General features: G+C 46.8%; 1 protein-coding gene across 2 annotated transcripts in view; it reads right to left on the bottom strand.

Annotated features, from left to right (window-relative positions):
* Positions 1-7,733: 7,733 nt before the first annotated feature.
* Positions 7,734-12,040, bottom strand: part of LOC146186840 (sperm-specific sodium:proton exchanger-like) — a 33,049-nt gene continuing 28,742 nt past the window's right edge. The window contains exons 20-21 of one of the 2 annotated variants that reach the window (XM_084605740.1): positions 7,970-8,143; positions 7,734-7,889 (exon numbers count right to left, since the gene is read on the bottom strand). In XM_084605740.1, the coding sequence (XP_084461866.1) occupies positions 7,827-7,889; positions 7,970-8,143 (237 nt within the window). In that variant the 3' untranslated portion in view covers positions 7,734-7,826. The remainder of the gene's footprint in view (positions 7,890-7,969; positions 8,144-12,040) is intronic. The other variant, XM_084605741.1, reaches the window with a different exon arrangement.

Here is a 12,040-nt window from a genome sequence, read left to right as displayed (position 1 = left end):
CCCCGTGGTCCCGTCGCCCGAGTGAGAACGGCCGGGGGCCATAAATCCCGCGAGAGGGGTCTGGCTTTCGTCCCGCTGCATAACGTGTAGCTTGCTAGTACACGACTGTCAGTAAGCGAAACGGTCGGACAGGCTGCGACGAGTGGCCCACATACGCGGGGAAGAGCTACAGTTACTGTGTTTTTATATTTTTACGTGTGGAAAGGGGCGCGCTCTCGGCTCACCTCTGGAGCGCGGGACGGGCCCCGAGTGTCTTTTGGCTGGAGCTACTCCTTGCGTTAGGACGCTCGCGCTGGCGAGCGCCGGGAGTAGCTAAGAGTTGCTTTGGAGCTGGGGCAAGAGGCGCCAGCTCGACTGCGGGGACGCGGAGTCCCTTGTCGCTCTGTTTAGCGGTCGGCGCGGCCGACCACGGCTAGTTTTCCTTTGTGAATATAACTCTTGTACCTCTTATTCTTTTGTATAAAGTTCTCCGGTTGTTTATTAAGTTGCTCCACCAACTTACTGGCTTGCTCCACCATTCAGTCACCCACCACCTCCAAACAGAAAAACTTTACTGGCGGGTTGGTGAGGGCTGCAATGAGCGCAGAAAAGGCTTGAGATTGTTCTTGGTCCCAGCAAAATGGAGTGTCGTTCTTCAAAAGATTGGTGAGTGGTCGAGCCGTCTCCGCGAAGTTGGGTACAAACCGCCGAAAATTGGAGCAAAGCCCAAGAAAACTACGTACGTCACTGGTACAACGGGGTGTAGGAAATGCACTTGCAGCACGTATTTTGTCTGGGTCGGGTTGAACGCCACGGGCGTCGACCACGTGACCGAGCACCTTGAGTTCACGTCGGCCGAAGCTACATTTCTTCGAGTTCAGCTGAAGGCCAGCTCTTCGGAAGACGCCAAGAATGGCATCAAGGCGATGGAGATGGCTCTCGAATGTAGAGGAAAATACAATGACGTCATCGGATAGCACAAGCACGTCGTCCATTTCAAGCCGCTCAGGAGAGAGTCCATCATGCGCTCGAATGTTGCGGGCGCATTACACAAGCCGAAAGGCATCACCTTGAATTGATACAGGCCATCCGGAGTGACGAAGGCGGTCTTCTCCCGGTCCCGTTCGTCGACTGCGATCTGCCAATAACCGGAACGAAGAACAATGGAAGAGAAATAGCTGGCACCGTGCAAGCAGTCGAGGGCATCATGTATCCTGGGGAGCGGGTAAACGTCTTTGTAATTTTGTTGAGGTGTCGGTAATCAACGCAGAATCTCCAGGTATTGTCCTTCTTTTTGACAAGCACGACAGGCGACGCCCAGGGACTGCTCGAAGGCTCTATAATGTTTTTTGCTAACATCTTGTCCACTTCATCTTGTATGACGCATCGTTCTGAAATGGCGACTCGATAAGGTCTTCTGTGAATTGGGCGGGCGTCTCCGGTGTCGATACGATGTGTAACGAGGGACGTTTGTCCTAAGGGGCGGTCACCAAAATAAAAAATATCGCTGTACGAATTCAGAAGTCTCGTAAGTGCTGTAGCACGGTCAGGGCGCAAATTAGGTGCAACCATTCCTGATATGCGAGCCTCCGGAGATGGGGACGGTGCAGGTCGTGTCGACACTTTAGCAGTATGGTCAGGCAAAAGAGCGGCAACTGTGACATCAGACAGTGGGGTCAGTTCGGCGAGAGTAATGCCCTCAGGAAGAACGTGCACAAAAAGGCCGAAGTTCAAGACTGGAACATAAGCGTTGTTATTTTCTACGTGCACGATGTTATGAGGGAGAGCGATTCTATGCTGCAGTGTCACGTCGGTTATGGGGCAAACAACGTAGTCGCCATCAGGAACGGAGGAGAAAGGCGTCATGAGCACATACACTGCAGCTTCTGGTGGCAGACGAGTAAATGTAGAGGAGCGGAGACGGAGCGTTGAAGTATCAGAGGCCTGTTTGTCAGGACAGAGTGGCAGGTCCAGATGAAGCAGTCCAGAAGAACAGTCAATGAGCGCGGAATGTGCAGTTAAAAAGTCGAGTCCTAATATAACGTTGTGAGGGCAACTGGTGAGGACTGTAAATAGCAGAGGGATATGGCGGTCGGCAGTGGTGATTCTCGCAGTACACATACCAATCACAGTAGCTGTGTTGCCATCAGCAACACGAACGGTAGATGAGGGAGCGGGTGTGAGGACTTTGTTGAGGCGTTGACGGAGTGAGGAACTGAGGACGGAAATGTGGGCGCCAGTGTCAATAAGGGCACAAACTGAGACTCCGTCCACAAGAATGTCAATGAGATTACGTCTGGGTGCGAGGGTCAGTTCCGAGTTGACAGTCCGGGTCGGTAATGCAGCGTCACTTCCGGGCGCTGCATTCGCTAGTTTCCCGAGTAGATGCCGGCGTATGATTGAGAGGAGCCGCGACCAGGTAGCGGTGAACGGGATCGATGAGCCCGGGGAGATGGATATCGGCTGTAGCGACGAGCAGTTGGGACGGTTTCAGTGTGAGGTTCATCTGGTTGAGGAGAAGAGTGTGTAGGTCGATCATAGGCGGAGCGGGGCTCCTCTGGTGGGGCGACAAAGCGTCGAGGTCGATAGTAATACCGACAGTCAGCGTTGGAATAAAAGCGAGGGGTGGGGAAAGTACGGCTACGGCAATACCGCGAAGTGTGGCCGGCTCGACAGCAAATGAAGCAGATTGGCCTGTCGTCTGAGGTGCGCCACTCTGCAGGGTTGTGACCAAGGTAGCGACGTGGGGAGGCTGTGCTGGCGGTTGTAGCAGCCACTAAAGGAACAGGGTGCGATGGTGGCGGGGGTGGCGCGGAGCTAGAGGAGAGGCCGACGTTTGCAAGTTCCTGGCGGACAACGGCCTGTATCATGGCAACGGTGTCGGGCAGCGGAGACGAGAGTGGTGCAGGAGTTAGGGCCTCAAGTTCTCTGCGGACGATCCGAGTCACTGTCGTGGGATGGGAGGGTTGGTGCAAAGGGGCCAGGTCATCGCAGGATGAGGTAGCCGCCGTGTTCGGAAGGCGGTCAAAGCGATGTACGAGACGTCTTTGTTTAGCCTGCTCGAATTTTCGGCAGACTTGGAGCACCGAGTCGACGGTAGAGCAATCCATGCAGAACAGGATGTGGAATGCATTATCCGCGATACCCTTGAGGATATGCCCTACCTTGTCACTTTCCGGCATGGAGGTGTTAATCTTGCGACACAACGCAAGCACATCCTGAATGTAGGCGAGGTAGGACTCCGTGGGGGATTGAACATGAGAAGAAAGTTCCGTTTTTGCAGCCAGAGCGCGTCCAATTGGTTTCCCGAACAAGTCCTTAAGCTTGCGCTTGCAGGTATCCCAGGTAACGAGCTCTTGTTCGTGGTTTTGAAACCATGTTCGAGCTGTTCCCTCCAAATAAAATATAATGTTAGTGAGCATGATGGTGGCGTCCCAGTGGCTGTTGCGGCTGCAGCGCTCATACTCATCAAGCCAATCGTCAACGTCTGGATTGTCGTCGCCATTGAAGACGGGAGGGTGGCGTATTTTCGTTAGAACAACTGGCTGAGCCAATGTTCCCGCGGTGGTAGGAGCTGTTTCGGAGGTCATCGTGGCTGTTTGAGACGTGGTTGTGATCTCAGGTAGGTGGCGGCCGCTTCATAAATCCAGCTTTTGGCAGCGTAAATGGACTAATCGGCGCGTACGGGGATCTTGATTGACCTCCACCAAGATGATACGTGGCAAGGCTAGTCCACGAAGGTTAGTCCAGGCTGGCACCGCACACAGAACACAGAAACACAGCAGCGTCGACCTTATTCTAGCATCAATCGTTGCTACCACTTTGTCTTCGTCTGTGTCACTGTTTCTGATCGTTTTCATCTTCAACTTCCAGCGATGCAGGGCATATATGTCACAATATGTTGGCCAAACTGGTCACGACATTATTGACCGGCTATGAGAGCATGCTAAAAATGTAGAAAATAATGACACCACTGGAAATCTTAAAAAAATAGCAGAATCGTCGTCTTCTCAAATCCTGTCCTACACGTGCCGTCAAAGGAAACTAGACGCTGCACGAGATTGCCAGTGGTGTGATTATTTTCTACATTATTGGCATGCTCCTATAGCCGGTCATTAATGTCGTGACCAGTTTGGCCAACATATGAAGCCCCACATGAGACCTGGATGCAGTATGTTATTTCTACATCACAGTAAACCAAGGCGTAGTGATATTGGCCAACCTGGCTGCTTTTATTTATTTATTTGTTTGTTTATTCTACACCTCAAATGCTTCAAATAGGGGTATTACATGAGGGGAAATACAAAGAAATGAAAGATATTAGTACAATAAATGGCACTTTGGTTTAAGGAACAATATTTTCAATTAGGTTTTTAAAATAAATGTTACTGGTGTGAAGTGCGGGTTCAGCAGGCAGGCCATTCCATTCGATTGCTGCTTGAGTAGAAAAGAATGCAGTGCACAGTTGTACGTGCGTGAGGCAGGTAAACTGCTTTGGCGTCGCGAGGGCGAAAGATGTGATACGCTGGTATATTATTTGCGGGGATGAGAGGGATCAGGGATGCGCTTCATTCATTTCCGGCTACGGGGGCATGCCAAAAATGTAGAAAACAATGACAGCACTGGAATTCTCGTGCGGCGTCTTGTTTCGTTTGACAGCATTTGTAGGACCAGATTTGAGAAGACAACGATTCTGCGCAAGAGTAGTAATAGTAAATATCCCATGCCTTGAATTTTTGGACGGTTTATGGACTCTCTAATGACTTCTGTCAATGAGATACCGTCTTTATGGATTTATAGACCTACACCACTTTTAGACTTTTCTTTATAGACTGCTTCTTATCACATTTAAAACTATATTACTATAGAAAGATTATAAACTGTCTATACACGAAAGGAAATTAAAGCTATTTTAACTTTAATCTATGAATAATCTCTAATTTGTCTATACGGAAGAGTGTTTCATAGAGCATATATTTACAGATAGGCTATAACATACAGCAATGTATCTATAGGATGGCTTTAGAGTATATAAAGAGCTTCTAGAGGGTCTAGAGATAATTTTTGTAAGGATTAGGATGATGAATTAGCCCGCTGTTTTTGAACGACGAAAACAATGGCTCGTAAATGCTTATCGCCTAATTATTTCTCGTCTTTTAAATAAGCATTAGCAGCAAGACAATTGTTTATGATTTGATGGGGGTCGGGTGGAGGCGAATTTCGTTTGTGTTCATTCGGTGACGCTTTGGAGCTGCAAATGATGTTTAAACCGCGAATTCAAAATCGTTTTGCCGGACATTGTTTCCACACTTTGAAACCATTACGATTTCCATCTCAATGTGCGTTACCTTTTATGTTGTATATGGACATGTTTTTGAAGCAAACATCTCCGCGCGAAAATACATGCATATTTATGTGAACGGTTTAGATGCAACAATTAAAGAGGCTTTTGCGCTGTTCCCATGTACCAATGGATTAGTGTGGGCTTTTCAACCCCACTACTCAATTTTTCTTTTATTATCGCAGCATTAATGGCACGCAAATTATCATTCACCTCAGGGGATCCTACTGTCCGGTACCGGGACGGAGGGAAGAACAGGCGCAGACAGCAGCCCAGGGTGGACTGCTAATTTGCAATGGTGTATGCAATGGTGTGTGCTGAAGGGTATAGAGAGAACAGCTGCTGATGTGCGGCCACCAGGAAAGCAAAATTGAAATTTTAGCTGATAAAATTAGTGTTCGTTAAAAAACAAACGAAACTTGCGTATGGGCACAGTATTATCCACACGAACGGACATAGAACGGTCAGTATCGACGTCTGTCAGGGGGGTCACGTTCTCTGGCACATCGATGCAGCGTTTAACCCGCGTCTTGCACTGAGGTGGAGTTCAGCTGGTTATGGCCTATTGCTTGGAGGCAGTGCCAAGAGCGGAGCGTTGTAGGACCTCTTTTCTGGTAAGCGAAATAATTTGAAAGAATTTCATCAGTGGCCTTCACTTCGAACTAAGGAGTTCCAGTCTCTCTTTCTGACTATTTTTAAACGGCCTATGTACGAAGACAATTTTATCTAGCTGTGAGAATTCTTACCCGAACGAGGTCACCTTTTCGAAATATTGGCGACATAGCACCTTGCCTATTATTCACGTACCCTTCGGTGTATGACTACTTGGCCTAGACCCGCTCGCGAACTGGTTTCTGCATTGCCGTAAAGTGTACGTTGTCCTCAGAAGGATTCAAGTAATACCGAGTTTTGCTGTGGGATAACGAGAGAGTAGGAGTCTTGCAGTAGGTAGGCCACTTGTTGCTTATGGCGTCGATATATACGTGCCGAGGTCGACAACCAAGGAAGTCTCTAAGGGGCATTTTTACAATTTCGCTTATATTTGTGTATGCTTTTGAATATTTGATTACACCGATTCTATGCGGGTAGTGTACTGAAGACACAAAACAGTATAGGAGTACACGCACGCAAGAATTCCTTTTGGGACATTAATTACATTTGGGACCTTAATTACGGTCCGTCTCTTTACAATATCGTCCGGAAAAACTTCGCGGTTCAATACCAGTTGCAGAAAATCGACGACAGTATGCGGCGCGACTGATAATGAAAAGGAAACTTTAGGCCACTCAAATGGCAGTCAATAAAGGGTATTATGTATTTGTAGTTGGAAGGTGCCCATTCAAGACGTCCTATGCATGCAATGCCCACTGCGAAATTTTGCCATGGTTCTTCTGAAAATGTCATGGGCTGCAAAGGTGCGAATGATGGCGTAGCAGACATAAGCATCGGAGAGTTTCTCGCGCGTGTTGCAGTAGGGAAGTACTTCAGGTGGCAAGGTCTTTACCCGAGTCCACCCTTTGTGATGTATTCTACTCCATTTAGTAATGCCTCGTTTGTAGCAGTAGCAAGCGGTAACTGCTCTGTTGTCACGAATTATGACATTACCGTGGGTGTTACTTCATCCGTGAATAAGTAGGTGTGAAAATGTATCTGCACTGACTTAGCTGAAATGCAAGGATTGCTTCTACACAAATAGTTATCATTCTCCTCGTGGTGTAAACTAGTTTTTAGGTTTCGTTTTCACATACCTTTGAGGAAGCTTCGTGAACATAAAAGTTTTCAGGTGAGCTGGGAGCCGAAACTGAAAGGTGTGCGCTGTAGCATTACCCATACGCAGAACACAAGATCGTGCTTCGGCAAACAACACTTTGGTGCTCTTGTTGCAAAGATTACAAAAACCTTAGCAGAGTCCTTGCGTTCAGTAGTAGACTGTGATGCGACACGCGTCACATTCGTGTCGACACTTCGGGGCAACATCTATTAGCTGGTCCAATAGAGTGCTAATTTAAAAAGGAATGGTGACATTTTTCACGTATTGTTCAGTTTGTATTCGTTCGCAGCAGTTCATTGTTGTCAGCTTTGTTGTCAGTGAGCATGCTGTTAGACTGGAAAGTAATAGTGCCTCACGGCATCGCCTTGTAGCCAAAAGATGCAATTAGCATAAAGCCATGCAGAAAATCGCAGAGAAAGTTCCAGCAGTGAAGTTTGCAGAGAACGCTAAAGCTGAGACTCCTAATACACGTCCTCCCGGGTTGTTTGCTTCAGTCCATACGCCCCATTGGTGCCGCGTATCAACTTTTTCTTAGTGTCATCCGACGTGCGAGCGACAATGGCATGACGTTGTTAGGGTGCACCGCTCCATCAAGAGCGCGCGATGCTGCCATATAAAACAAAAACCCACGCCGATGGCGAAACAATCTGGTTTATTTAAAGTCCATGAGCGGACGGTATTTGGCGCTCACAGCGAAGAGAACGGAGCGCTAGCTTGTACGGACCAAGGCCGCTCTCAGTACAGATCCACACTCTGACGATGCGACATGACCCTCTCGGTTAAATCGTCAACTCGTTCCTGAAAAAAAAAAAAAACAACGGAACTACTGAGCACACAATGCGAGCTAGAAACTGCCAATCTAGAATTCTGTTGCTGGCAAGGCCGCGGCTGCCCACCATTTTGAAATTATCCTCGTATTCGGCCTGTTTCTCGTCGTCCACACTTGTCTGTAGCCAGTCGACATCCGGTGGAAGCCTGTACGTCTTGCTGGCGATTATCACCATGACCGGACGGAGTCGGTTCTGGTGAAACTGCACGGATGGAAAACGTATCTGGTTGACTCAATGCCTAGCGTTGATATTTAGAGAAAATATTTTAATGAGAGAATGAGACGAACGTCCCCTACATATTGCAGCGGACGCAGCGTATTGTAGTGAGGTGCGTCGTTTACCAACACTTCTTACCTTTATGAGGCGCATCTCTCTCTCACTGTGTGTGTACATGCGTAAAAATGTAGAATTGCACTCAGACTGCCTCTAAAAGCTGAATGTAACATTTTTGAGTCATTTAGGTGTATGAATTTGTAGAAAAAGGTTTACAGATTTGGGCCAACTTCTTGGTAAAATGCATAATCAGTGACTTGTATGTGATCTAAAATTTGAATTGGAATTATATTACTTTGAGAAGTATTAAGAGGCAGCTACGTTGCTGAAAAATTTCACAAGCTCAATAGTTAAAACCAATTTTTCGGGCCGAAATGAATCTCGTCACACTGCGCCCCAATGTATGTAAAGGCGACCCCACATCGTGTGAAAGTTCCAGCAGTGAAACATGAAAAAAATAGAACGGTCTGTTCGATAGTGCTGTAGTATTGAACATGTAAAGATATGGTACGTAGGTGCATGTTGTACGTTGTTTCTTGAAGGAAGTGGGACATCTTTGAGCAAAACAAGTTTTTTGGCTACGTTGGTCACACTGTTGATTCATGACGGCAGCTTCCTTCTTTCGCTGCCGCTATGAAGCAAAACTGGGACAATTTCAGCCCGCAGCATCACAGAGGAGATCTTGACACTATAATGCTTTAATTTCAGAAATCGCCGACTGCATACAGGTAATGTTGTGCAGGGCAATTCATGAGCCTAAAACAGCAATCAAAATAAAGATGAAACGAGACAACTGTCCGTCCAGCAGTTTCGCTGTTCACAAGAGGTTCAGCTTCTTTAGGTTCAAGTAGCGTATCCCTGCGTGACGGGCCCATGGCTAGGCGCTGTTTCACTACGTATGTTAAAGTAAAGCGGATATTTGGACTAGTTGGCTTGCCATGAAATAAGCAGCGCACCAGGAAAACACAGATAGGAAGAAGAGACAAGTGAAGAGCTTACATAAATAAATACGAAACAATTCAACATAACAAACACAAACAAGGTTAGATAAGGTGTAGACCTCCAGCCATCCTAAGTCACGCTTACCGTCGCACATCAAGGAATTGCGACTCCTTTACAGATAGCGAATGGATGGTACGCTCACACATGTCCCCGCATTACCTTCGCCTCGGTAACCTCTCTTGTTATTTTTCATTCATGTTTGGAGAGTATTATTTAACCGGAAAAGTCGGATTTCCAGGCAGGTTTGTGTTTGCATTCGTGGCACTGCTTCGCCAGAAAGCCTGATGTACGTGGCGTAACACGCATAATAAATGTGGTCGTACAGTCTTTGATTGAGACATCCGCTGGTTTTCCACAGGGCAACTTTATCGCGTACACAACGGAATGCTCGCATGCTACATATGAGTTTTAATGTTTTATTTTGCATCCGGCGCTCGATCGGCTTTCTCATTGTATTACTCACTTGACACAACTTCATAGTTTTGCCGGGGTTGAAAAGACCGCCTTGACTTTGGCCTTTTGGCGATACTTATGAAAGTAGGGTATTGCCACATTTTGCTTTCAAGTGTGTCTGCCTCCCCTTTCCTCATAGGTGCCCAATACAGTACACTGCGCCTTTTTGTCCTTTAGAATGCCTGCCACCACTGAAACTAACAAATAGGGCTGCCGGCAGCACATAGACTGTCTGGCTGTTTTATGAGTCTCTTTTTAATTATGTGACAGCAGGACTTATTTAATGCATTACGAAAACAAAGCCTGACAACGCCTATTTGCCCTAATTTTAGCATGTGCCAAATAGAACGAAAAAAGTGTTTTTTCCTCCTTGGTTCTTTAGTGCGCAGCACGTGTGTTTATGAAAGAAGCTGAGGCTTAAGTCAAGGAACCGTGTACTATTACCGAGAAGCACTTAATGAGTCATAATAAAAGGGCCCAAGCATTCCTCAAAACTTTCTAGAACAGAACCGATAGTTTCGCCACATGGTCGCGTTGTCCTTTCAAGTATGATCAGAAACTCTACACATCTTACGACCCTTATAACATTGCGACCCTCCTGACGTGTAGACAACCAATTATCATACTCTCCCAAACACAAATAAATCAATACAGGCGCTAAACACGAACCAATATACATACCTTACTGTTTCTTACTGTCTGTGTGTTTTCTTGGTGCGCTGCTTCTTAAAAACGTGTGTTAAAACCTAGCGTATCACCAAAGTTGAGCTGCTCTTAATGTAGTTCTCTTATCAGCGTTCAGCACTGTGAATTCCACATGGCGTTACAGGAAAACTGACAGAAGTCACATGGCGACCGTAAGCCTGGCATTCACCGTGCGCGCTTAGTGCCAACGCTGGTCAGCCTCTATTGGACTGACGCCAGTGAAGCGTTTGCCTCTGGAACCGAGATAATTACCGCGGCATGTATAGCTGTATCGCAGTTCCACTTGACTTGTCATTCGCCTGTTTCTTGGCAGCCTTTTACACGTTACGGAATATAAGTACCGGACAACAATTTTAATTCTCCTATACAAAATGCTGCATGTTACAATGGTCAGTTACAAACACTGAAAAGTAACTGTATAAATGATAACGAAACAGAACAAATTGCAAGAAAGCTGGAAAGAAACAGAATCTGTATAGGCTACAAGGAGCTGTGCGAATTTCTTGATATTTTGAATAATTTTAAACGCTAAAGCGAGTTGGTGTTCGAAGTTTTCGCGCCCAATTTTTCACACGTTTCATCGTGGAGACACATTCTTCTAGACTGAAGACGGTCCGCGCTGTACTCGCGATGTATGCATTGTATTCTCAATGTACACTTGCATATCGGACAACATTTTTGCAGTGTGCGCATGTATCTTCGCCCTCTTCGCCTTGCCGCTCTCAAGTCTCAAATATTCTATTGAGAATGAAATCAGCAACTCGATGCTTAAGTCACCAAGAGTCTAAGGAAGTGTCGAGTAGTTAACCTATGGCCTCTTCAGCAGCTAACTCCTCATAGTTTGGATGAAAGGCCAGACTCCAGAAGCCAGTTTCTTATTCTACAAAACACATATATAGCGCTTCTACATGTTAACAAGATATTAAAAACTTGGTTGGAATTTCAAATCGAATCCACGCGCGTTTCTTGTTTAACACAAGCGCAGCTTTTCGTCCTGGGCCCGCCAAAGTGCATGAAATTTAGAGCAGCGCGGACTAAGCAAGACATTGTACACAACTCTGGAGGACACTCAAATGCGCACTGTCAGTCATTGCCGAAACCAAGAACCGGGACTAATTTTTTTTGCCATGCGAAAATCCCAAGCCGGCGTACGCGCTGCATTTTCTAATCGGGCGCAAGTCATGTCGGGTCCCCCCGAAAAGCAAACTGGAATGTGCTTTCTGTGCGCGTATGAGATCGCACACACGATCGAAATGCGGGGAAACAAGGCCGCCCAAGGCACGCGCTCCCCCAACCGAATAGACGCAGACGGAACGAATGAAATTGAACTGCACTCAAAACACAAAACACGCTGCGACACTGCCAGAACTCCAGCGGACGAGGCTGATGGGCACTAGCGTAAGTCCGAGTCACGTTGGTGAGTGTTCCTTTAAAGCCCGTGCTGACTGCGGTACACATATAATACAGCAACACACGCATCACAAATGCCGAGAAAATTGTAGAAACGGTGCAACTCCGAAATTTGATGCAGTCGAGCTTTAAAAAAACAAAAAAGATAAGAGCAATGAGCGCATAAATAGCCAGGCCTACGAAGACCAACCGTGTGTTCGAAAACAAAAGAACAAGAGACGGAAATGGGAGTCGGGGTGAACGTGTACCGCATGCATCGATCGATATCCCATTCTC

The sequence above is a fragment of the Amblyomma maculatum genome, chromosome 6 (assembly GCF_055883805.1).
Source record: "Amblyomma maculatum isolate TAMU_Amacu chromosome 6, ASM5588380v1, whole genome shotgun sequence".
Taxonomy (NCBI): Eukaryota; Metazoa; Arthropoda; class Arachnida; order Ixodida; family Ixodidae; genus Amblyomma; species Amblyomma maculatum.
Note: the sequence above shows the minus strand (reverse complement) of the source record. Positions and strands in the feature narration are given on the sequence as shown.